Genomic DNA, 27,443 nt, shown 5'->3' with positions numbered 1-27,443 from the left:
GCTTGTGCTGTGTATTAACTAATCCCGTTTTCAGAGAAAACGGGTTTAATCAAATTTAGAGGTAGATCTCTGTGTGCCCATATGTTAAGTTTATGAATGGATGGCTTGTCAAATTGTCAAATGGTCAAGCCTCATTCATTTGTCATTTTTGTCAGTAATTACTGGTACTCTGGTAGATCTAATCAAGGATTTGCTTCCATCATCCTAGTATGTGAAAGAAAAAGTTCAGTGATGTTTCAATGTGTAACATGCAATTACACCACCCATTCAGGTACGTGTTTAGATTTGTCTACTAGCTATAAAGCCTGTAGATAAGTACCGGTACGATAAAGTACCAGATCAATTGGTAAAAACTTGCCACTCAATGATTTGAACTAAATTGAGCTTCACTGTTAGTAGATTTCAGAATCTAGAGCAAGATGTTTATATTGCAGCACATGCAGTTGATTTTGAGAGACAAAGTATTGTCAGTTTGTTGTTTAGTTTGTTTTAGCTAATTATACAGTGGATTCTGTTTAAGGACATGTACTGTTATCCAACTGTCTTTTTTTTTTTTTTTCAGAGGATTACTGGGTCATTTACACGGATTACGTTGACCACGCCTTGGTATACAGCTGTAACCTGCTGGATAGTGATGGCACGTGTGCCGAAGGTGCGGATCACGTGTGGTTCCTGAGCAGACGCGGGGAGCTGACACGGCGTGCACGCCGACACATGATGTCTCTCCTGGCTGACCTGTGCGTAGATCGAGCCCGGATGGTGGACGTACCAACAGGTCAGTATCTGATTACAAAGATCCAATCAGTCATATTATGGCAGCAGGTTTTGCTTTGTTTGTTTGTTTGTTTTTTTGTCTTTTTACTTATTAAATCAAACATTTGTATAGCTCTGACGTACAAGGATTTTACAAATACACAGTGTACTTGCTGGAACAACCAGAAGAAAATGATGATGATCAATTGTGGTTTCCTGTAAAACTTTTATATCCATTGTGCAGGGTCCCAGGAGTATCAAAACTATTCCAGAACTGCATTACCCAAGGTTGCCAAGTTTGTGTCGTCTACATCAGTGCTGCAATTAGAACAAAAGTTGTTCATGAATTATCCCACAGTGGCACCCTTTGATTGAATTTTTGAACTCCTGTTTGTTTGTATATTTGGTATTTTTGTTGTTGTTGTTGTTGTTGTTAGAATGGGATGTGGGCTATACCCTTAGGGGAAAAAAAAAGATCAACAGATTTATTTTGAAAAAGAAAAAATAGACATAATGGAGATCCAGGACAAGTTGAGTCAAGTTTGAAAGGTACATCATACATGCTTTGGATGAAGATTGTGAGTTCTAGCCAGGTTTGCACTTGTGTGTGGCAACAACAGGTCTGTGGGATGGGGTGGGGGAACTCCTAGAAATTAAGAAATGAATTGAAATCAAACTTTGACAGGCTTAAGACAGATAAGGCATAGTACCTTTCATGAAAATCTCATCTCTTTTCGCATTGTTGGTAACTGAAAAGCAATCACCCTTCCTCCCCCAAAAGTTTGCATCACAATCAAGTACGAGTTCTTGACCCACAAGATCTCTTCTCTGTAAAGTAGTGTACATCTGTGCAAGACTTATCTGTAAAATAGTTTACGTCTGTGCAACCCTTGTACCCAACTTCCATCCCCTAACACACACACACACACACGCACACACACACATGCACACTCAAACACTTGTGCATGCACAATTACTGCTGAAGGCTTGATTTGAAGAACTTATTGAACTCCTTTGATCAGAGTTTGACACAGACCCAAGATGCAGGGCAAGATAAACGTGTTGTGAATAGATTTCAAACCAATTGTTTGCAAGTATCGCTCACCCAGGGCCAATGAATCTAACAGCCATTAAAGGACAATGGACCTGATAACATCTTCATTCAGCACTTGGCTCCACAAAGCTTGTAGCTTTTAATATGGAGATTAATCCTAAATCATACCTCCTAGAAAAGAGGATTTGGTGCTTTGGGCCTAATTTCTTATCAGATAATAGTCTTGTGATTGTGAGGTATAACGTTACATGATTTCATAATTTGCTCAGATATTTGTTGCATTTTTTTTTTTTAAGGGGACTGCAATTATAAACATATATAAATGTAAGGTTAGCTCTTCAGAAGTCCCCTCCATTTCCAACAGCTTTCCTAATTACCTGTTGTTTAGTACAACATTAATTTATTCCATTTTACTTAGTTTAGATTTTGCTACATATAGCAGTTCATTTTAATAAAGAAGTAAATATCTGAAATATTTTGTTTTCATAGAATTGTGGTGTGTTAATGATTATACCAGCTGGAATATATTATTTTGTTTGAAGTGAAATATAATTTATGAAAATGAAATGAAATTTATTCGAGAGAAGGCATTACTAGAGGCTTGTCCATTCAGTGATTAAGTCCTACCTATATTCTTTGTACATGATATATGAGTCAAATTGCAGTGTTTTCAAAGGCTTTAAAGGTCAGATTACTGAAAAAAACAAAAATAACTAGACAAACAAACAAACAAGCAAACAGATGTAATTTGTGCATGTGGAAGGCTCGGTACACATACAGTGTACTGTGTTTAACAAAATTAGCATGGAACAACATATAACTACTGAGTCTTCAAAGAAATAACTCCTACTTTGTTGATTTTTGAATTGTTTCTTTGAAGATTAAGAATTCGATTTTGGTTTATATTTTCCTAATTACTGTTTATTCTTTGTTGATGTTAACTCACAGTTGTAAATTACTGAATTATAAGTACAGCTTTTTCTCTTGGCTGTGAGCCAACGTCAGAAGCGTACATAGCAAAATTTTCAGGATTTTGATAAACATCCAAGTCAATTCAATAATAACTCGACCTTTGTGAATGCAGCGAGGTGTAATTACCAGCATTGTTGGAGAGAATTGTAGCTAAGTGCCTTCAGGGCTGTGAGAGTTAAGACCCTATTACTGACAATAAACCCACTTTCTCAGTGCAAGAGATGTCCTTGATACCATTTATCTCTGATTTTCCATTCTTGGAGGAGCAACAGAAAAAAGATCCCAAAATAGAATGAAACATTAAGCTGTTTACTGTTCAGAAATTTTTGTTGTTTTGTCAGAAAAGGAGGGAAGTATTGGGCCACCGTTTCTTACCTCCTGTTCTGTGAGTGGAAGAATTTTCCTTTCTTGTGCATGTAGCTGGGGTAATTGTGGGAAAGTTCAGATGTTTGGTTCAGTGATATGGTTTAATCTGTAACACATCTGCCTAGCAATCAAATGGCTCGGGTTCAATATTCATTGAGTCTAACTGAGCAATGTTTTGTGAATCATATCATTTCCTCTAGTAAGAGGCAAAAACACTTTGCCCCTGAGATAGGACATAAAATGGAGGTCCATAGTATGAGAAAGTCACAACTCATGCACGTAAAAGATCCCACTTCATTCATTCATCGTAAAGAGCATGGTGCTAACCTGGTAAATTGGTCCACCTACCCACCCACACAAGAAAACGGGCGAATGATACCAACCTCTCATGGTTTGTCCCAGGTGACTAGCAATAGTCAGCAATTGGTGTCAGCCAGGAACATTGTGCCATACAAAGAAAAGGAGACCTTGTCAGAACCACTTTTGCATTTAGCATTACGAAGTGCTATAAAGTCAAGATTAGTTTCTCATTTAGTAATCAGTACACTGGCCATTCTTCTCGTTCTTGCGGCCATGTGTATTCACTTTTCACAATTCATTGCTAAACAGACAGCTAGTATTCACAGCTGTTTGTGTAGATCTTTGAGATTCAAAGATTTGAGATTCATGCAAGTAGCATGGCAAATGTCTATGAGTAGTTATAGGGTCATGTGAATCACCCTTGTTGTCTCAAATCACTGAAACAACTCTATTCCCCATAAAGCTATACTTCAAGGAGAAGAGAGAGAGAGAGGAGTAGGTAGATAGATAGATAGATCGTAGATATATAGACAGATCATAGATTGATAGATAAGATAGATACATTGTAAATAGATAGATGCATGGTTAAATAGATAAATAGATAGGTAAATACACTGTAGATAGATATTAACAGATCATGGATTGATAGATAAGATAGAAAGATAATATAAATAGATAGAGAAATATCTATAGATAGAAAAATATCTATAGATAGATAAATATGTAGATGGATAGATAGATGAATAAATATATAAACAGATCGATTATAAATGAATAAATAGATGAATAGAAATGGGGAGGAGACAAAAAAATAGACAGATGAAGACAGAGATAGAGAAAACTAAATGTTTTCCTGAACATTTTCTACAAAGAGCTCTTCACTGATATTCTAATACTTCACCCTGCCCTACATTGTTGTCAGGGATGCCAAGTTCAAAAAATTTTTATGAGTGAGATTTTCATGACTCGGCATCGTTCGGCATCTGGACGCGCGAATGTGCGCGCAAGCGAGGATGTAGGAGGGTTTTCCCCCCTGTGGCCTCCCATGGTAGGGAGCTTTTTCAGTTTTTAGCTCTTAATGGTGCTATCAGGTGCATACTTAAGTGACCTTTTTTTATTTATTTTGAAAGACGTAAGGGAAATATACCTTCAATTCCAACTATCACTTTAATCTTTTGAGCTATGCTCCTTATTAGATAGGCCCAAGTTGCAGACTTCGCCCAATGCGTGAGAAAAATGGGTGCCATGCGTGAGATCGTGAGACAGACCCTAAATGCTTGAGTCTCACGCAGAATGCGTGAGACTTGGTAGCTCTGTGTTGTTGTTGTTGTTGTTCATTTTCCATCTGTGAAGATGGCTGGATAGCCCATATTCAGCTACACTAAGCTGGTCTTCCATGGGGTCCAGTTGGATGTGGGGTGGGACCACTTCACCGGGTTTAGACACCCTGCTCTTTGCGATGAATGAATGAAGCGGGATCTTTTACGTGCATGAGCTGTGACTCTCTCATACACAGGACCTCCATTTTATGTCCTATCTGAGGGACAGAGTGTTTTGCCTCTTGCTAGAGGGGACGGTATGTTTACACACAACATTGCTCAGTCCAGACTCGGGTTCGAACCCAGGCCGCATGATCATGAGGCAGACGCGCTACCGACTGAGCCAACTCACCGTCCTGAACAAACCATTCTGCTAGGTACTCGTAGTTACTTCCATTGGGCACATAAAAGGGTAGGGGAGCAGATTCATACTATCTCCAGTTTACATGAGAAAATCTCTTGAGGGCAAATCAAATGGAAGTAACTACAAGTACTTAGCAGAATGGTTTGTTCGTAGATGAAGTATATTGACATGCACTTTGTTTGATTATACTTACATTTGTTTACATTGTATGTACTTCAGGGTGGTGCCAGTATACAGGATGCATATGGAGATATATTTGGACTTGATCTTGTTTGCTTTGTAGTGCACTATGTCAAAGTTTCCCCATGCTTCCATCAGGTGTCCTACTTTTCTTCCGAGTTGTTTTGTTTTTCTTTGTCAGGTCAATTCCTAACAAGAGAAGATCGAATGAAAATCAGTAGACAATGTCAACTGTATGCATCAGAGAATAAAGGGTCAAACTATTACACTGTACTATTACATTGTAGGACTGATGGTGATTTTTTGGTCCTATTGGCAAAGGGTAGCAGATTGAGTAGGCCTATGAGCCCTGTTGATTTAGCATGCACTGTGGCAAACATTTACTTAGTATCCATTATAGGCACAACTATGAACAACTGACTGTATAGATAGTCTCTTATTTATTAACCCACAATATTACAGAATATATGCTTACCAGCAGTAATTAGCATTAGGAAACTCTAGTGGCTCAGTGGTTTGGACCTGAAACCCTTGATCATAAGGTCCCTGGTTCAAGTCCCCTGTGTGTCAGAAGTGTTAGTGCCCAAGAGCAAGAAGCATTTAAACATCAACAATGCCCAGTCCATCAAGAGAGACTTTGTTGCAGTTGCCATGGTTGCTTGCTCGTAAGTATTCAGTTGCCTTCTCACAGCCATTAAAGTGATATGAACCCAAATTAATCAAAACTCATTATTACACATTGCCATCATCAAACTGCTGTAAGATTCATCTTCATGCACAAATATTTGTGAAAGTGAAGATGACATATCATCTTTCTTTCTTTCTTTCTCCCCCCCCCCCCCTTACTTTGTCTTACAGATTGTGATGCACAGCTTGGTGTACCCTCAGATCCTGCACATGGTAATTGTCATTATGTAATCAATGTGCTGCTAGTTTTTCCTGTTAAATTTACATGTGTTCAACAGTGCTTGTGAGCCTATATATTTTATCATATGATAAGCTGCCATTAGATTGAACTACTGCCATGCAAAAAATTGGAAAAGAAATGACGTCACCTAAGGGGCAAATGATTGTGACAGGTATTCAGGTCTAGCTATAGAATTTTGATTTCAGAAACTTTGATAGGCTAAGTGTCATTATCACTGTAAAGAATTTATGGGTACATTGTTTGTTCATGATAAATTATATCATCTGTTATTTTAGTGGCAGTTGAAGCATTGTCATTGGTATCATAAACACTTTATCATTATATTTGTTGTTGTTGTTGTTATTAATATTATTAATGTTATTATCATCATTACATTTTCACAGTATTCATTCTACCTAAGGAATGGACTAGTTTTCTGCTCAAAGTTTAATTGTGTCATAAGATACAGTGATAAACAGTGATACAGTGAGAAAAAATGATCAGAAATTAATATTATCTATTAGTGGAAAATCGAGCAAAGAAAGTGGAATCCCATTTTCTTTGCTCAATTTTCCACTAATAAGATACAGTGATGATACATGTAGTGTTCTGGATTTCGTTATATTGTCTTCTTTTTAGTATCCGAGGATGTAAGGGATAAGGGAAGATGTTGTGTGCAAAGTTCAGATTATAAGGTCAGTTTTTGTGGTAGTTTTTGTCGTGTGTTTTTAGGATAGTGTCCCTATTTAAAAACTTTCACTTTTGAACATCCCAGAGGAGCGAATGTGTCCAGTGGATGACATACAGACCATGGCAAACTTCGACATGGAGCAGGTAATAATGTGTTTCTTTTCTTCTGTTGTAATATTGTAAAACCAGAAATTTTAACATGCATGAAACTTTTCTGAATTGTGCGAGGAGTCAAGATTTGTAAAAGTAACATGCTTGTAACAGTTTTTTTTTTATGCCTCCGCCACGAAGTGGTGCCGGAGGCATTATGTTTTCGGGTTGTCCGTCCGTCCGTCCGTCCGTCCGTCCGTCCTTCCGTCCGTCCGTCCGTCCGTCCTTCTGTCCGTCCGTAATGAATTTTGTGGACAAGGTAACTATCAAAACCCGTTGAGGTATCCTAATGAAACTTGGCATGTATTTGTATTAGGGGGTGAAGTTGTGCCTATCAACTTTTGGGTGCACATGCTCAAGGTCAAAGGTCAAAAGGTCAAGGTCAAATACTTAAAATTTCACTATTTCCACCATATCTATTGAATGCCTGAAGATATTTTCTTGAAACTTAGTGTATACATGTATTACCCAATTAAGATTCTCTGGTGAAAGTTCGGGTCATGAGGTCAAAGGTCAACGGTCAAAAGGTCAGGGTCAAATACATAAAATTTCACTATTTCCACCATATCTATTGAATGCCTGAAGATATTTTCTTGAAACTTAGTGTATACATGTATTACGCAATTAAGATTCTCTGGTGAAAGTTTGGGTCATGAGGTCAAAGGTGAAAGGTCAAAAGGTCAAGTAAAAATATTAAAACTTTTTTTTTTCTCCATACCTTGGAAAATTGTTCAAGGTATCTTCATGAAACATAGTATATACATATACTGACTGGAAGTGATTATCTAGAGAATGTAGGGTTCATGGGGTCAAAGGTCAGGGGTCAAAGGTCAAGTGCAACACTTCAAAATTGTACTATTTCCCTCCTATCATGCAATGCCAGCAGGGTTATTTTTTTTTTACACTTGGTGTATGCATACATGTGTAACCTAATAGAAATTCTCTGGAAAGTTTTTTTTTCTTCTTTTTTTGCCTCAAAGGTCAAAGATCAAGTGAAAGTGCTGAACTAACTTTTTCCTCCATATCTCGGAAGTGGCTCAAGTTATCTTGAAACTTAGTACATATTATGCATGTTCTACCTGAAAGTGATTATCTTATGAATTTTAGGGTCAAGGGCTAGATGAAAATGGTAACAATTTACTATTCAATTGAGAAATTGCACTTTTTCTCCACACCTGTACCTTGAAAATTACTCAATGCCTAAATGTATGAATGGGTCAAAGTCGAGTTAAAGTCCTTAAATCCCTAGATACACGCTCTCCTATTCATCCAATTAAACCTAGGTCAAGGAAGGTGAACATTCAACACATTTGTGACAAACTTGTCATTTCAATATTTTGCCAATTTTGTGAAAATGTAATCACACATTGTCCACATGTACTATCTAGACCTATTGGGAAAATCATGCATTATGGCGGAGGCATACCAGTCGCCAAAGCGACATTTCTAGTTTTTTTTTTTTTTGTCGACCCATTGCATTGAATACCAGTACAATGTAGTAACACTGATGGTTGGCCATTTGCGAAAATTTCATGCCGCAAAAAAGGCCTTCCGCTCCAATTTGCGCAAGTATCATGGCTCAAATTTTCTGGTTTTACAGTTCATCATAAATTTTGTTTGCCATTATATCATGCTAATTGAAATGAATGAGACAATGCCACTAGTTGTTGAATTTGATTTTATTGAGAATTGCAGCAACAGACTGACAATGACAAGTACCTGGTAGTTTCCCATTTTGAAAAGTGAAACACACAAGCAATTTCTCCTCTTGGAGAAGGTATAAATGGTTGTTACGTTGCTTGAAGCAATTATTTTGGCATTTTATTCATTGTGCAAATGACAGTTGACTTGTGAAATTAGCAAAAACAGAACCACTTGTATCTACAATCGTATACCACCTATGCATGTATTATATTATAAATAATATATAATACCCCCACAATGTAAACAGACAACTTATGTCAGTCAGTTGAGAACGAGTAGGTGAACTCCCCCCTTGAGCATCCCAGGTTTTTGTTGCCCTAACTGCTGTCCCGAGCAAAGTACAGTTTGATATAAAAGTGCACATAAGCAGTACAAAGTGTGTCCACTTTATTGACATCACATGTGTGCACTGCATTGTTGAGTTAGATACGGCTATGTGTATGTGATCCTTATTCTGTCTGCTGTGAACATGCTATACACTGTACTGTCAATTTGCTTGAATTGTTAGCAGCATAGTATGTCATTTATGTATCCATATGAAACACACTCACACACAGACAGAGAAAGAGTAACAGTGTGTCATGTTTGGTAACCAATGTACTATCAACACCACATCTTTTTATTCTACCTTTGTTTGTTACATCATGTCATGTTGCCCTATTTCTGATAGATATTTTCATTTTCTTCTCTTTTTTGAAATCTACATACTGAACTCTATTTTGCCTTTAGTGCATGTTTAGAAACAAGTGTTTGATGAATGTAAAAGACTACATTTCTATTTTGTTGTAGCTTTTAGTCATAATTGTTTGAAGAAGACATGATTTAGACAACTCCCATAAAGGTTGAAGAAGTAAAGTTTCTATCAGACAGGAACATTCCTGTAATTGTCATATGATTTTTTTTTTCAAGTTGAAAAAACAAAATGTTACAAGTCCCACTTACCCGTAATTATGTTGCAATAATCACTTAATTTATGCATAGCCAATTCTAAAAGAAATACCACAAGTGATTTGAGGATGAATTAATGAGACTTTACTGTTCAGCTCTTTATAAAAAAAAAAAAAAAAAAAAAAAAAAAAAAAAAAAAAAAAAAAAAAAAAATTACACATCTCTTGTTCCACAAAATTTTCATAAATGAACTGGATCAGGGCTCCACGTTGATATAGATAGCTGCCACTTGCATTGCCATCTTATTTCTGATTTGGGTATGTGATCACGTGGTACCATGTGTGTATAAAGAGCTTTGTGTCCATAAACGTGTTTTTCATTCATGTAGTACACAGGCACATGGTATGTGATAGCTCACATGCAGGAGAGGATGTATCCCTATCACCGCATCTCACAGTACACCGTCAACGAGGGCAGCCTCGACATGGTGACACATCGTGTCTCGAGGTGGGTACCAATGCTTTGAGACCACCAAAGTGGCATCCTCATGGATGATTCGTTGCCATAGCGACATGTTTCAAACAGCTGGACTCAGTTATGGGGGTCATACGTGCTGCAGTTGTTGAAATGACAGGGGGAGAGTGTGGCCCTTTTCAGTTGATGTCTGTTGCCATAGTTACCAGTGATACAAAGATGTGAAATGTCACAGATTGGAAGCAGTATCCGTGCCAGTGGTGACAGATGTTGAATCCTCAGAAAGCATGGAGATTTGGACAAGAATTCCATGTCGGCACTAGAACACTTCCCAAATTTTCTTTACTGTTACAGTCCAGCTTATTTTTTTCACTCTTTCTTTGTTTGAGGTAAGGAGTAAGGGGGGGGGGGAGAGACACTGTTGCAACAGATAAATCCTATTTAAACAAAGACTTAAAATTGTAGATATGAGACCGAGGTCATAAATTTTGAACTTCACTATGTTTACCTCCAGTCACACAGCAGCCATAAAGGCATCTCATTGTGTCTGTTGAATATCCATTCTTCCATGGTGCAATTTATGTAATAAGGGCCTCATAAGTCTTTGTATGGCCAGATTGACGTTGAAAAAAAAAAAAGATGGTTTTACACATGAAAGAAGAAAAAAGCAATATAGTGTTTAGTTCTGTCCTTGTAAGTGCGTAAAGAATTGTAAGTTAGCATTAGAAGATGTGAATATATAATTTCTGTCTCACAGCCAGCAGACTTTTAGATTTAGTCATTAGGAGCAATGAGGAACAGAATCTGAAATGTGTGTTTAGATGTCAGTCAACAGTGTAACCCCCGATATAAAATTCAGTTCTGTGTGATGATAGAGACCCTGCTGGCCTGACTGTTGTGGGCTTCATCTACCTCATTTCTTGTCCTGTGTGTCCCCAAGATTCATAGTTTGCCATTGGGGGGGGGGGGGGGGGCTTTTTTGGTAGAAATTCAGCACTTCAGTGTTGTGTTTTTGTGTTGTTGTGTTGAGCCTTTTTCAAAATGTTCACAAATGCTTTCTGCACTCTGCATCTCTCCTTGGCATAGTCCCAACGAATGTGACTCCGCCTGGAAGTTCCACGGTGTAGCCTACATTCCAGAGGAGAGTGACACTGACTCCAAGATGGTTCTCAAGCCCTTTGGAATGCCAGTCTACGGGGGTGAGTGACACAGACCTTCCTACAATGTGTTTTTTCCTCTTTCTCTCTCCCTCCTTCTTCTTTCATGTCTCAGGAGAGAAAGGTGATTTTATTTTTAGCAGGGTGAAAAAGTCATGTGCGTGCACATTTAATCTTGTGTTACTCAGAAAAATGACAAAATAAAGTTTTTTGTTGTGTATTTTTTAGTGTCATATTTTGCTACATTTGACACAAGCAACAAAGGCAGAAATATATGTGAGATATCACTGAAACACCCTGATAAGTCACAAAAAATGGAGAAGAAAAATGCAGTTTATTTACAGATATTTATGAGCACATAACAACTATGCTTCAAGTTTCAATGTCTGAAAATGTTAAAAAGTCAAAACTCATGACATTTATGATGCATGTTATCATAGTGTCTTGATGTGACATAATGTGTTTGAATGCCTTCTCTCTTCAAACTTCTTTCACTTCAAAGCTTATTTTTTCACAGGTGTGCTTATCTGTTAGCTGGCTTCCTCTTAAAAATATGAATAAAGGCATACTTTAGCATTTGATGAAACAAAAACCCATTGTTAGTGCTTTAAAATGGTCCTAAAATGTGAGTTAGGATAGAAACAACCACTGTAAAAATTTGAATCCGTATAATCGATATTAAGTTTTGTTAAATATACGAAATGTGCACAATGATTGTAATAAGAATGTTTCCAGACTAAACCGTATACAGTAGTATGGTTAAGCGAGAAAAATACTGATGTCTCCGTATATTTTAGGTTTTACTGTGAAATTTTATATGGTAGGATGTTTTGTTATACAACACACCTACAAATGTGACATCTTGAATATTTTTTTAAATCGTTGCTCCCAAAGGTAAACAGGACCTTTAAGAAACAAACTTTAAAAAAAAAATCCATATTTTGGGAGGTCTGCCAACCCCATGCTTCATGTTATCCCTCCTTCCAACAGAGGACTACTGGATAATCTACACCGATTACACCGATCACTCGCTGGTGTACAGCTGTGTGGAGCATGACTCCAGGGGGGCGTGTCAGGATGGGTCAGCCCACGCATGGCTGATGAGCCGAAGCCCCACGCTGTCGGTGGAGGCGCGGACTCACATGGAAGGACTCTTGGAGGAGATGTGTGTGGATACCAGGGGTCTGATGGACACACCCCTTGGTAGGCAAGACACTTACAAAATTTATACTGACTGACAGTTCACATTTGTGCAGAACTAATGCATGTATACCGTACCCAGTGGCGGATCCAGGGGGAGGGCATCTTTATTTTTTGTTAAAACAAAAGAAATAAAAAGAAAAAATGAGGGGGGGGCACATTCTGGATCCGCCCCTGTTATCAACAATGTCAATACTACTGCTGTCGTGCCTTAGTCCCAAACTTAATTACTCTATTTAGACAATATATAATCTTTAGTAATATACAGTGGTCCGCAAAAAAAAAAATTTGAAATGTACGCCGATTCAGGTTTAAAAACAGTCTGAATGTAAAAAAAAAAAAATGGGATAGCATTACAAAGGCAATGTTATCATTGTAGTAATAAAATAATTGTTTTTATCTCACTTGACAGTGTGTCTCTTCATGTCATGCAAACACACCCAAAAATAGTACAAACCAGAAATATCCATGTGTATGAAGGAATTATCGTGTATGTGTACAGTGATGGGGTGAACAACCACGACAGACAACATAGATTTAGTACAATACAGCTGAACAGAAAACATGAAAACACACAAATTATCTCTGCCGTGACTTTTTTTTTTTTTTTTTTTTTTGGGGGGGGGATGGCATTTTATATAAAAATAATTGAAATAAGTTTTGTACACTCTTGTCATAGCACAATTACAGAACATGATGACAGCATTTTTAGCATCATTCATATAATACTGTCAATATATTGCCATAATTTTCTCAATTCTGTACTAAAAAATCTGTCCTTTATTCATGTCTTTAAGACAATGAATTGATGTTCTGCAAACTTAGATCTACATCAGGATTTCAATGCCACCCATTACTTTACTGAATGACTTGTGTATAAAGTCCTTATTAATGACTAAGTCCTTATAAATTGTTGGAAATGAAATGAAATGAAATGAAATGAAATGAATGAATGAACGAATGAACTACAAAGAATGAACATGGTTGCATTAAATGATCATACCTAACCTGGTAGAGGTAATGATGACATCTTTGTTTCAATAATGATGATAACAGCGATAACTCGTATAATAATGTAAAGGAACACTTTCTGCTTTAGACTGCTGTAGTTTACTCCTTTTCTGCTTCATTTTCCGCCTTGTTGATTAAGCTAATTGTTCATTGATTTATTACTTACAATTTGCAGAGTGTGACGAAACGCTTGAGTCAGCAGCCCTTACAGATGAAGGTGAGATACGCCATATTATTCTCATGGTCTTTTCAGCCACAATTTCATTACAATGTATGCACAGTCAAAGTGGTAATAGATAAAAGATACTATTTGTCGTGTCAGCCTAGCTCGCTGGGACCTCTAAGTTTGCGGGGAGTGAGTACTTTAATAGCAATGATGTTAGGGATGCACTTGTAGGAAAAGAGGAAAGTTTATTAATGTGCATTTCCAGTATTAAAGAGCATACCAATCGAAAGAAAAAAAGAGAGAAATTTTGTTAGCGCATAATTGTGCTCTACAATGCCTGTATGACCCAGTCAAATGCTGGTCAGTTATTTTGTATCAGAGATGAAGATGATGTGATATATTGGAACTTTTTGTTGTGTTCTCTCACGAGCAGAACATTCTGGGATATTCTCCAGTTGGGGGGGGGGGGGGGGACACTTGTTGTAAAAACAAATGGCAAAAGAAACTTTATGATGAAATGATTAGCACAATAAATCATTTGCATCAGTGTTTAAATATGCCTGTTATGGGGGGAGGGGGTTGACTGCAGGTGCAACCCCTCCCCCCCCCAAAAAAAAAAAACAAAAACAAAGTGGAAAAAATTGGAAAAAGATTAAATCACCCATGAGATTCTTCCTGTGTAAGGGGGGGGGGGGGGGGAGTCCCTGTAGTAATGTGTTTCATGTAGCATGCTATGGAATGTCGACTTAGCCCTAAAACGACAGTTTTTGTTTGTTTGGCCTTATGGCTGTCTTTCTGGGCACATTTTTCTATTCACAACTACAATATGTTGTGAGTCATGCCAAAGTGACATTTCAGTATTAGGTTTTGTACAGGAATGGACATCAGAGAGTAGTAAGAAAGTAAATTTCAAAGTCACTTGACATAATTCAATTCTATGCTTCAATCAGTGTCACTTTATATAATCAGTTGAATACTAGTCCCGAGTATACCCAGGCAGGTGTCTATGGGAAATGCATGTTATAAAAAAAATCAGCCTATCCTCAACTGGTTAAAAATAATCTGACAGAAGTTCATAGATCTTACCAGGTGACCTGCATAGGATATTACGACAGGTGCGTATTTTGACCAATGGTGTGAAAAACAACAACAATTTCCTATGAAATACTGCAATTTTGTGTTTTCTTGCTGGTCTCTTGCAGACACTGCCAATGAATGTGCTGTCCAAAGCCTCCCCACAATGCAAACATTTGACAAGCAGAAGGTATGCTCCATCTATATCCTTTGTGTGTCATTGGTTGTCATTGTGTATGTGTGTGTTTGTGTTTCTCTCTATCTCTGTCTGTCTGTCTGTCTGTTTTTTGTTTCTCTCTTCCCCGTTTCATCCAAAGCTTCTCTCACTAGCTCTTTTCTAATTCTGTGCATCACACTCACTATCTGTTTCTTTGTACAATATCTATCACTACTGTAAAAGTGGATATTTTTGCGCAAATAATTCTTTGTGCTCGGCTGGGTAAGATGAGTTTCCTGTGTTTTTAGTTCCGCGGAAACAAGCCATCAAGTACTGGAACATATGGCATGCAAAACTATTGGCATGCTTTTATATTTGCACTAGTTTCTGGTTGCGTGAAATGCATGAAAATTTCAGCACCGCGAAAATTTCCACTTTTACAGTATTTCATTCTCCCATAGATATTCTTTTTTTCTGTAAGCATAAGTATACCTATCTCCCTTGCTGTCTATATCTTTATCTCATTCTTCTTCTTCCTGTACTGTGCAGAACCTCCTGAGAGTATATACTCGCACACTTGGTGGGCTCTCACATGTGACAGACATGAGATTCCAGGCATAAAAGTGCACAAAAATATATGCATGTATATGTTTCAAAAAAAAAAAGATGAACAAGTTAAATCATTCTGTTTTGCCCTGGGTGGTTAGTTGAAGGCGACATCTTTGATCTTTGATTTAAAGATGTCAAGTGATGTCAAGTTCACTACATCTTGAGACAGGTGGTTCCACAGGCAGATGGTGTCTGGGAAAAACATCTCACACATCTTTTTCCTCCCCTTTATACATCTATCTCTTTTTCTCATATTGCTCTCTTGCTGCCTGTAATACCTGTAATATATGACACTGAGATGTGAGTTCCCTCTCTCTTTGTTCTGCTGTACATGTATTATTCATTAGATATCTCATTTCCATCTCTCCAGTGGAACATATTTTGTATTCTATCCAGGACTCTGTTTCTGTGTCACAACTAATGTCCTCTTTTTTCTTTTTTTTTTTTATTTGCTTGTGTGTGCATGGTTAGTGTATGTGTGTAATTGCAGATCTGATATGTTGACACATATACTGTTTTTTTCTATTATCTCTATTGATTCTATTCCACATAAATAACAAACACATTTGACTTAAATAAGAATTCTAACATAGATTATATCCAAATCAGCAAAGTTTGTGATCATAAACTACAAAACAAAATGTATCTTGAGAGTATATTCAATGCTCTTAACTAAAAAGAATAAAAAAGGGACTAATTTCACTACCTTATGGTTTGGTTTAAAGGGGATGGCTATTAACTGATCAGTGGGAATTAGTGGGAATGCTGGGGGATGATTGTTCCAATTCTTGTGGGATTCATTTAAAAGTACATTATATATCTATTGTTGTGTGAAAATTATTTGCTTCAGAATGGTCTCGTATTCAAGTAATGTGCAGTTTATTGTTTCCAGGCTAGCATGCCTGTACAGTGACGGGGCATTAAACTGCACATTACTTGAACATGAGACCGTTCTGAAGCAAATAATTTTCTCACAACAATAGATATATACTGTATTCTTGAATAAATCCCACAAGAATTGGAACAATCATCCCCCAGAATTCCCACTGATTCCCACTGATCAGTTACTAGCCATCCCCTTTAAGAACATCAAATGAGTCAAATAAGTCATGCTTCATAGACATAAAATACACAAACAAATACAACCAACATTTATCAAACTTTCAAAAGAGGAAGAACAAAGATGGAAAGATCGAGAGAAGGGGAAGGAGATAAGGAATAACAAAGGGAGAAAGAAGAAAACAAATGAAAGCAAAACACTGATCAATTCAGTGCTTATTCACGTCGATGTAGGGCAATTTGTCAATCAGTCGCCATGAAAACATCTCGACGGAAAAATAAATAAATTTGAATAAATGAAAGCAAGCAAGTAAATATGATATGGCTTTATCTGAACCAATGGAAACTGTTTGTTTGCTATGCAGACAAATATAGTCCATCATATCTTTTAAGGGAAATATCTCAAAATCATTTTTGATACTCAACTGCACACAATACTATAACTCTGCCACGTGTATGCATGTGAAGGGTGTTGACATCAGAAGCATGTCAATGGAAATGTGCCCAAGACTTGTCTAAACACTGGAATAATGCACGGCCCTGAGAATTTGATCAAACTGCACTTTGCTCGGAAACGTTGGGCAAGATAACTCGTTAACGAGCTGAGCGTTGAGCTGGGAGAGGAGTGTGTCAGGGTGAGGGAGGGTTGAGGGGGGTGCGGTGGGGGTGCTGCGTGTCACCGTGTCCTTGGTGCAAGACAAACATTTGTCTTCTCCAAGGCTATGTTTAATCATTCAGCGTGTGGGATTTACTGGACCAGTCTGTATCCCAGGGTCCCATGTTTTCACGTCAGTTTACTTCTGTTTCCTGTTCACATCACATATCACAGCTGGGCCCAGATATCCCCTGGACAGTACTTGTACTTTAATTCCATTTCATTTCTTGTTTTTGTTGAGTTTTTGTTTGTTTGTTGTCTTTGCTTCTGCTGCTGTTTGTTGCTGCTTCTGTTTCCCATGTAAAACATTAAAATACGACAGTACACAGTATAAGTGCTTTCTTGGCCATGCCAGGGTGACATTCATTTCAGTTCACTGAAGGTAAGAGTATCTTTGTTTGTTTGTCGGTTTTACAAAAAGAGAAACCAAGCACACCCTAAAATAAAATTAAAAAATGCAAAAAATTATGTGTACTTCATTTGGAAACATCACTTAAAGGTAGGGGATACCTTTTACAGACCTCCCAAAATGCAGCGAAACATTAAATATGAACCTCAGGGGACTTGTTTAGGCCACTGCTGAGAAATTTGGAAGTCAACAGTTATCTACAATTTGAATAATGCACAAAACTCAACTACTCAGTAGTTCTGTGTGTCAGCCACACTTAAGCCTTTTTGTTGCAGTCTTCTGTATTTTTTTATCTATAAACACAAATCTAAAAGTATAAGAGCTGATGTAATAACATATAGAGTGTGTGGCAAGAATGTATATAGAAATGTTTGTAAGTTTTGATGAACTTTCTTCACAAAATATACATGATGGACACACATGCAGTACATGGGTCTGCAAAGGTAGCCTAGTAATGTACTGGAATTTACGGTGAGCCCCGAAAAAAATTCAATTCAAAATCTAACGGTCAATAAAAATGTATTAAATGTTACCTTCCACTTTCAATACTTTATGGGAGTTTCTAAAATGATACTCTCTTCAACATACCACTGTATTTATACAACTCTTCATTAAGGCATGCAAATGGGATTCCCTACCTTTAACAATTTGTGAAAACACACTCTCAGATAGATCTTATCTAAATGCAACAAACTTTGAAAGCCTGACTTATACAAGACATGAGAGAAAATGGATAAAGAGGACAAGGGGTGTTAAAATTGTTCTAAGCAAAGGATATTCTACCACTAACGCAGCATTTCGGCAAACCACCAGAAGAATTCATTTTCTGATATGTATGATAAATGAAATCAAAATGTGTCAAAGTGAATAATGCAGACTTTAATAAGGAATGCAGGTCTGACAAAAGGCTTCCACTTTTTTCATCAAATTTTCACCAGGGTAGAGAAAAAACAACAATAACAAAAACCTGCCTCCTACTCACACCGGAAGTATATTTTAGATTGTACATGCTACTGACTACCACTTGTAGTCATGTTGTCCATGTGGTTGAATCATTAGGAGATAAGCTCACCTTTGTTAAAGTGAAAGCCCACTCCATGGTTATGTTGACTATGACCTACACAGAAAAATCAAACATGTGAAATGGTGGAGGTTTTGTATGGGTCAGACGTATAACAAGAAAATTATGAATTTGTGTAGTTTCTCCCATTTTTTCCCCCAAGCAGCAATATGAGTCACATTACTTTAATATGCAAGTAAGATGGCATGATGTTGTCACAGCTTCACAGGTCTACCATTATGTGAGAAACAAAATTTCATGGATATTCTATTCAGATACAAAGTCAAGAAAGAGAAATTGCATTTCTCTCTCTCTCTTTTTTTTTTTTTTGTCTATCAAGTAAAGGTATGAATGAATGTTACATACACCTCTTTGAAGTGAGAAAGGTGAGGGTACTTTTTAACAGTGTTTTCCTGTCAAATTCAATGGCAGAATCATATTAACCTGACTTTTCAGTTCTTACCAGAGTTTTTCTCAGGTGAAAAGTTTTTTGCCACAGTTGCCTGGATGAGTAACATATAATGCTTAAGTTTAGCACTCCTCTCAAAATCTGTTTTGCTCAATGCTCTTTTCAGTTTGCTGGGAGGTGGTACATCACCTCACATCTCCCCAACAGTGACAGCAATCCTTACCAACGCTTCACTGACCTCACCCTGGAGGAGGATGGCTCCATCACCATGGCAACGCAATCAGTCTTTAACGGCGGGTGAGACACATCATTATCTCCCCATAGCCCCATTAACCTGGATATGAAGTATTGTAATACCTGAACTTCAGTAAAATATCCAACAATCCAGTTTTCCAAATTACCAACTTCTCCGCTATGAATGCTTCATAAGTGAACTAATTTTTCTCTCAGAAACATCACCACACATTTCTACAATACACCATACAAATCTTGCCTATTTTTAACCTTGTCCCTTTCATAACTTCATGTAGGTACTGTATCATCTTTTTTATATCATTCATGTACTTTTCTCCTTTTTTGTGTGTGTGTCAAGCTAGGCAGGTAATATTTCTGTTGCTGTTAACTATTTCTACTTCAACTCCCCCAAAATTTGATCTTGTTACCCTCTGATTGAAAAGTTTCAAAGTTCACAGCAATTATTTTTACATGTAGAATTCATGACAAATATTTTTTTTTCCCATCCGGCATTGTCCTGGTGCCATTTAGCGAGGATGCGTGTCAGCCCCAGCGTGAAGAGTATGTGATTCAGGAACAGGAGCAGTCGCCCTCACCAGCCAGACTAATGCTGCTACGCAGAGGGATAGACACAGACGCAAGAGGTGGGTCTTGAGGGAAGACCAGCAAGGTTGTATACCTTTTTTGTGTCTTCATTCAATATTCTTTGTTCAGGGTAGCCCTATCAGTGTAGCCCAAAGAGCTTTTCCCCAGTAAGAAATAGAGTGCGGAGTCTTCATATGCCCTGTACTATTGTTTTGTGAGCGCACAGGGAGCATTGGAAGACGATGAGGTGGTAGGCTCACCCCTCGTACTGACACGCTAGCAAATGAGCACCCGAGGAGCTGCCAAATCAGGAAGTGCGTATCGCGTAATAAAAGTTTAAAAGTTCAAATACGCGCTGTAAAATGTTACTTCAGTACCCAAAGTCCGCCATTATTAAGCGGGTAATGGCAGCCCCCATGAAATCTCAGACACTATTTTATAGTTCGCCCTCTCATGGTGGAGAGGAGAAAAATCTCTTTGGGGTAGCCCTATCAGTGGTGTGTACACTGTTGCTCTTGGGGCCTTGGGAGAGGTTCAAGTCTGAGATACCAACTATAGTCAACAAAGTTTGTTTAGAGATCATCAGTGGTCAAATCCATGTTGATCTACTGAGACCTTCATTGGCCTGTTGGTCTCTAGTTGTCATGGAGACGAGACATCATCCTTACGTTACATTTATCAGCCAGATAAGATGTTCGCTTCCCAAAATAGTCACAATCGCCAGAATATCAATTCTAGTAAGAAGAATATCGCAAGACTTCAACGGGTACCTATGCTGGAAATGAGGGATGACAAACTATGTTGGTACAATCGCTGTAAGGACAGCCTCATTTGAACTATGATAGCCGGTCGATCATATTGTTAGTTGCCCCCGGCTTGTTAATGTAAAACAGCTAAACAAAGAGGAGACAAATGATTTTATCATTCACTGTGACGACTAGACACTCTACATCTAGATCTCGACCCTAGATGAATTCTGTATCGGTCAGTTTTTGATGAATTTTTGATGTTCAAATTAGTGGCTTTGAGTTGTGTTTGATGTCTGCACAAGATTGATCATGATCAGCACATGTACATGTATGTATATGCACAATATGAATGTGAGTTGCAAAACATGAAATACAATGGGAGCAATGACCTAATTCCTGTAATGTGGGAAATATTGTGTAGTTGATTGACCAATCAGATCACAGAATTCACCATCACTAAATTATAATTCTGTATGTGTTGAAATGAAATCATGTTATCAAGAATCAGCTCCTTTTTGCTTTCACATTTGGTCATAGGATGTGGCATTGTGTATCAAAAGTCAACAGTCCATTATGTTTGCAGTTTGGGTAGACATAGATAAATGCTTACTGATAGCAACACTTTTGTTGTGTCTGTTTGCATGTAGAGTATTATTTTATCATAAGTGATAGGACTATTTTGTTATTTTAAGCTACTGCAGCCCAGGAATTCGTAAAGGACCATCAAGAATGTTAACCCCTTGAGAATTCCACATGGAGAAAACGTGTCTTGCATGTGATGTAGATTTCACCTGTGACCTCATTCTACCCTACCCTCTGCATGTTTCCCTGCCTGCAGTGGACTTCTGGGTGGTGCACACGGACTACGTGGACCATGCCCTGATCTACAGCTGCGGGGTCACGGAACTGGACGGCACCTGCCAGGAGGGGCAAGTCACGGTGCAGCTCCTGAGTAGGAGGCTCACCATGTCGGGCGTGGCCCGCAGTCACCTCCTCTCCATCCTAGAGGGCCTGTGTGTGGACCCTGCCCAGCTCAGGGACATTCCCGACGGTAGGCCATGTCCTCAATTTTTTTCACCCACTTTTTTTCCTGCAGAAGTCGGGTTGTTGATTTATGTTACACTTGCGTCTTGTTTGAATGTATTCTATGTATGCCTGCATGCAGACAAATAGCCAGGAATGGACAATAGATTTAAATGGAATTAAACTGAATCAATAGAGGTAATGCAGAGGGATACTTATATAAAGAGCAAGTTTGAAATACTTACTCTTCTGTGCCTATCTTTTTCTCTCACCAGAGTGTGATATTGAGTTTCCTACTCTTTGCACAAAAGTCTGACAGAAGTAAATTCATTTTGCACAGAAGAGAGTATGCATGAGTAGATTATGTAATGTAATCCATGAAATTTGTTGCCATAAATTAGATGTGATCAAACCATGATATCAGGTCGCACATATCTATGTCTCAGTTAGGAGACTCTGAACTCGAGCAGGTTTGTGCAGTTTTGTTGAGGGCTAGTCAATTATATCCATGATTGTCTCTTTGAAGGCCATAGGCAAATCCGGAGGGTTAATTCCAGATGATGTCTCCCCTCATCCCATTACCACCTTCTTTCTTTGAAATAAAATCAGAAAAGTGCCTTCATGACATTCTATGGGAGCCTCACAAGTTCAAATTTTGTGTATCCATCATCTCTCCAAATTGCCAATGTCCATTCACCTATAAACTTCGATATCTTCTCGCAGAAGTGAAAAGCATGTCATGTCTAATTTTTTTCCTGTTTAATCTTGCAGCATGTGACACATCTCTGGGAATCTCTGTTGAAGGTAAGACAGGACTTAAGGTTTTCTTTGTACATCGCAAGATGGTTGTGGAAAGAATTAAGTCAAAATACCTAGGAAGTAAAGATGGAATAATGTTCCAGATTCAGAGTTACTCCGATTCTCTCTAATAGCAAATCTAAGTTGATGTTCATGTGATACAAAGAGTTAATGACAGTAGCCAATATTTCCTGTACAAAATGTAGACAGTGTGAACATAGATTTAGTCAGCAATATGAGACTTAAATGTCATGTATCCCTTTTGTAAACATTACAAAATTTGACATGGTTGAAGAAAGATGTCTCTCTACATTGTGTATTAAATCTTACTGTAATACACCTCAGAGTCTTTAACAAAAGAAATGAAAACCTAACTGCTGTTACTAGACAATAAGCTCCTTTTTCCCCCCAAGAATAATGATTCAATTTTTTTTTTTGCCCAAATAAATCCACAGAAAATCTGTGGTATTGTTTACCCCCCCCCCCCCCTCCATCTTCAGATCGACTTTACTTTTTGAGAGCTCTTTGGATGTACAATTAATGGCAATTTCTGCTCCTGTAATTGCTATTCTGTCTGTACCAAAATCTTTTGTTTCAGTGGATTGACAACAGAATGACTGAAAATAAGTCATTGTCATGATGATTACTGCTAATTCGTTTATCCTATGGCATTCTTTCTTCTTCTTCTTCTTTTTTTGTCAAACTTCAGAGCGTTGTTCCGTGTCCAACTTTGAGGTCATGGAGAATTTTGATTCTTCACGGGTGAGTGTCTTCTTTCCAGTTTTCTATGATTAGCCCCTTATGGTTTATACTGGCTTCGCTTTTCTCATTGGCAAAGATGCCCCGAGTAGTAATTATCCAAACCCTCCTACCAGTAATTCCTGTTGTATGACACTGGGGTTTCTGCTGGACAGTTGTGCTTTTACAGCTGTGTGCCGTGTAACCATTTGTCCAACTTGTATCATGGTCTTGTTTGATTAGGAAATAAATATGTGAATGCTAATGAAGCAGCTTCAAATTTGGCAATATATGTTGCAAAGTGCATGAGCATATCAATGGGTATGATGCACCCGAAACAAAATGAAATAAATAAGGATGAGAATATTCTTTGTTTCATGGTGTTTGCTTAGTTTAGCTTACATCTGTTGCTTACAACTCGTAGACCACATAAATAACACTTCTGTTCAATTGGTACACTGTGATAATCATTTGTGGAGTGCTTTCTGGTTTGTTGGTTCTACTAGTTGATTTGATCTAGCAAAATATAATCACAAGAACATGGAGTAGCTTTTAGCATAAATTTCTTGTATTATTAGGTGGTCAATACCTTCTTCATCCATATTTTTTTAAAGAATATACTTCATTACGATGGAAGTCATTGCATTTGGCATGTTTCTTCTGTGTGTGTAATTAACTATAGACTATCTTTATTCTTTAAGTTATTTTAATGAACATCTTGTGAATGAGTATGGATCTAATTTGCGTCAAGAGAATGATTTAAATGGGAAAGTGCAATCTTAACCCATTTTTTATATGGTCAGAGAAAGAAATAAAGGGAATGTCATCATCATGTAGTACGTGCTGATCTCCACATTTTCTTGAATTTGGAAGAAAGATTCCTAATTTCAGCTCTTTGTCCATGTTTTGGATGCAATTTTTTTTTTTGTTCATGAAAAAAATTAACTTTACTTCAATACAAAATGGAATATTATTCTGAATGTACAACAATACGTGTCTGAACTCTGACCTCGTCGGGAGTTGAGACCTTAACTCAGGGTATTGAACTTTGCTATGAAAAAAAAGAGTAAATTGCAACAGACACCAAGCTATTTTTTCAATGTCTGATATGCTATATGCTGTAAGATATTCTATCTATTGCTCATACCGCCAGTATGTCGGCACCTGGTACGTGATCTCCCACCTGCAAAGGAATATCTACCCTTACCACCGAGTCTCAACCTATGAGACCTCATCGGAAGATGGCTCCATCACCATGACAACACGCCGCATCTCCAGGTGAGAAATCTTGTCTCTCTAAATCCGGGGTTGCTGTCTGCTCCTTCCCTACATATAGTCCATGGGCCAGGCCAGATATTGGTACCATCTGAGGTGGCAAAACCTTTTTGGTGTCATTTTGTTTGTCGGGCATAGATATGCTTATCAAGCTATGATAGCATTTCCAAATGAGTAGCTTAGTCCTAATAAATGAATTTTTAACCCGTTTGGTTTCGCTGTTATATCCCTTTACTTCTGAATCGAAACTAACCGCTATAGAAAGAAGGGCACTGTCTTCTGTATGTCCACAGGTGTTCTGTTGTAAACGCGGTGCGCTTAGTCTTTATTCAAGGCAGCGAAGGGAATATCCAAGGGTTATGATGTCCACAGCGCTTAGTCTTTACTCAAGACGGCGAAGGGAATATCCAAAGCTAATGATACAGTGTATATCCCTTTATCTAAAAAGCAAACAAAAAAAAAACAAAAAACAATTCCTAGTGGATTTTGCCGTATTTTTATGCCTCCGCCAGGAAGTGGTGCCGGAGGCATTATGTTTTCGGGTTGTCCGTCCGTCCGTCCTTCCGTCCGTAATGAATTTTGTGGACAAGGTAACTATCAAAACCTTTTGAGGTATCCTGATGAAACTTGGCATGTATGTGTATTAGGGGATGAAGTTGTGCCTATCAACTTTTGGGTGCACATGCTCAAGGTCAAAGGTCAAAAGGTCAAGGTCAAATACATAAGATTTTACTATTTCCATACTGCAATGCCTGAAGATATTTTCTTGAAACTTAGTGTATACATGTATTACTCAATTAAGATTCTCTAGTGAAAGTTTGAGTCATGAGGTCAAAGGTCAAAGTTCAAAAGGTCAAGTGAAAATATTAAAACTTCACCTTTTTTCTCTGTACCTTGGAAATTGTTCAAGGTCTCTTCATGGAACATACATGTACTGACTGGCAGTGATTATCTAGAGAATTTATGGTTCATGGGGTCAAAGGTCAGGGGTCAAAGGTCAAGGGCAACACTTCAAAATTTTACTGAATATTTCCCTCATGTTTATGCAATGCCAGCAGGATTATTATTTTTTTTTTACACTAGGTGTATGCATGTTTAACCTAATAGAGATTCTCTGGGAAGTTTTTTTTTCTTTTGTTTTTGCCTCAAAGGTCAAAAGGTCAAAGATCAAGTGAAAGTGCTGAACTAAGTTTTTCCTCCATATCTAGGAAGTGGCTCAAGTTATCTTGAAACGTACTACATATTTATGCATCTTCTGCCTTCTTCTACTTTTTAGCATTCCTCCCCATTTCCAACATTTTCGTATACTTACAAGTTTTCTGTAAACTTATCCTTTACTTTGTATAATGAAATTTATGTACTGTATTCAATTTGTGTAATATATTTATATGTTTTTGTTTGAAATGAAAAATAAATGAATGAAAAAAAAATGAAAATGACAGTGATTAGCTTATGAATTTTAGGGTCAAAGGCCAGATGAAAATGGTAACAAATTACTATTTAATACAGAAATTGCACTTTTTCTCCATACCTTGAAAATTTCTCAATGCATAAACGTATGAATGGGTCAAAGTCAAGTTAAAGTCTGTAAATCCCAAATACATGCTCTCCTATTTATCCAATTAAACCTAGGTCAAGGAAGGTGAGCATTCATCACATTTGTGACAAACTTGTCATTTTAACATTTTGCCAATTTTGTGAAAATGTAATCACACATTGTCCACATGTACTATTTAGACCTATTAGGAGAATCATGCATTATGGCGGAGGCATACCAGTCGCCATAGCGACATTTCTAGTTCAATTATTCATCATTTTCCGGTGAAAACGCTACGGTGAAAACGCTAATGCCACGCCACTGTCGCTTTATTTCCATCCAACAATGAAAGATATTTGGCATTGGTCGGGTTGATGGCTGAAATCTATGACTAAGCTACTACTCTGGAAATGCTATTATAGCAAAATAATATTCCTTAGATATATGCCATTTCAAAATGCACAACTAGAACTTGCCACCTCAGGTGGTACCAGTAACCCATTTTTCGGGTCTTGGCCCATGGACTAATTGTGTGACAATTGTTTCCGTGTCTGTGTGTGTGTGTGTGTGTGTGTGTGTGTGTTTGTCTGATTAACAACAATATCAGTTCTGGTAAACACTGCAAAAAAAAAAAACAACAACAACAAAACAAAACAATGTACCGTTATCATATCTAAAGTTACTAATAAAAGGAATTAGCTATACTATTTTTATACTACCCTCTCAACAAATACATCAGTTTTAAATAAAAATCACTCTGCTCATTTACAATAGTATTCATTATTACGTATTGTAGTGTACCGGTTCATTGTTTGATGGAAATAAAGCTACATTGGCGTGGCATTAGTATTTTCACCTCAGCGTTTTCACCGGAAAATGATGAATAATAAAAAAATACGGCAAAATCCAGGAGGAATTGCTTTTTTTGTGTGTTTTTTAGATAAAGGGATATACACTGTATCATAGGCTTTGGATATTCCCTTCGCCGTCTTGAATAAAGACTAAACGCACCGCGTTTAGCTCTGGACAGCATCACCCTTTGGATATTCCCTTCGCCGCCTTGAATAAATACTAAGCGCACCGCGTTTACAACAGAACACCTGTGGACATACCATGAGCTCCATGGACATACAGAAGACCGTGCTCTTGTTTCTATAGCAGTTAGCCTCGATTCAGAAGTATAGGGATATAAAAACGAGACCAAATTGGTTAAAAATTCATTTATTAGGACTAAGCTACTCATTTGGAAATGCTATCATAGCTTGATAAGCATATCTATGCCCAACAAACAAAATGACACCAAAAAGGTATTGCCACCTGAGATGGTACCAATAACCAATTTTTCGCCTCTTGGCCCATGGACTAATAGTGGGATTTGTTGGGAATGGTGACCTGTTTTAGTTTGGTTTTTTTTTTC

General features: G+C 37.7%; 1 protein-coding gene across 1 annotated transcript in view; it reads left to right on the top strand.

Moving 5' to 3' along the window:
- The window catches only part of LOC140240653 (uncharacterized), a 61,863-nt gene that overhangs the window by 14,144 nt on the left and 20,276 nt on the right, over positions 1-27,443 (top strand). The window contains exons 4-17 of the mRNA XM_072320407.1: positions 563-775; positions 6,167-6,208; positions 6,991-7,049; positions 10,036-10,154; positions 11,208-11,320; positions 12,269-12,481; positions 13,665-13,706; positions 14,858-14,919; positions 19,254-19,384; positions 19,853-19,965; positions 21,494-21,706; positions 22,450-22,482; positions 23,186-23,238; positions 24,368-24,492. Coding sequence (XP_072176508.1) covers positions 563-775; positions 6,167-6,208; positions 6,991-7,049; positions 10,036-10,154; positions 11,208-11,320; positions 12,269-12,481; positions 13,665-13,706; positions 14,858-14,919; positions 19,254-19,384; positions 19,853-19,965; positions 21,494-21,706; positions 22,450-22,482; positions 23,186-23,238; positions 24,368-24,492 — 1,531 coding nt within the window. The remainder of the gene's footprint in view (positions 1-562; positions 776-6,166; positions 6,209-6,990; positions 7,050-10,035; positions 10,155-11,207; positions 11,321-12,268; positions 12,482-13,664; positions 13,707-14,857; positions 14,920-19,253; positions 19,385-19,852; positions 19,966-21,493; positions 21,707-22,449; positions 22,483-23,185; positions 23,239-24,367; positions 24,493-27,443) is intronic.

The sequence above is a fragment of the Diadema setosum genome, chromosome 17 (genome assembly GCF_964275005.1).
Source record: "Diadema setosum chromosome 17, eeDiaSeto1, whole genome shotgun sequence".
NCBI lineage: Eukaryota > Metazoa > Echinodermata > Echinoidea > Diadematoida > Diadematidae > Diadema > Diadema setosum.
This window is presented reverse-complemented; position numbering and strand designations above follow the sequence as displayed.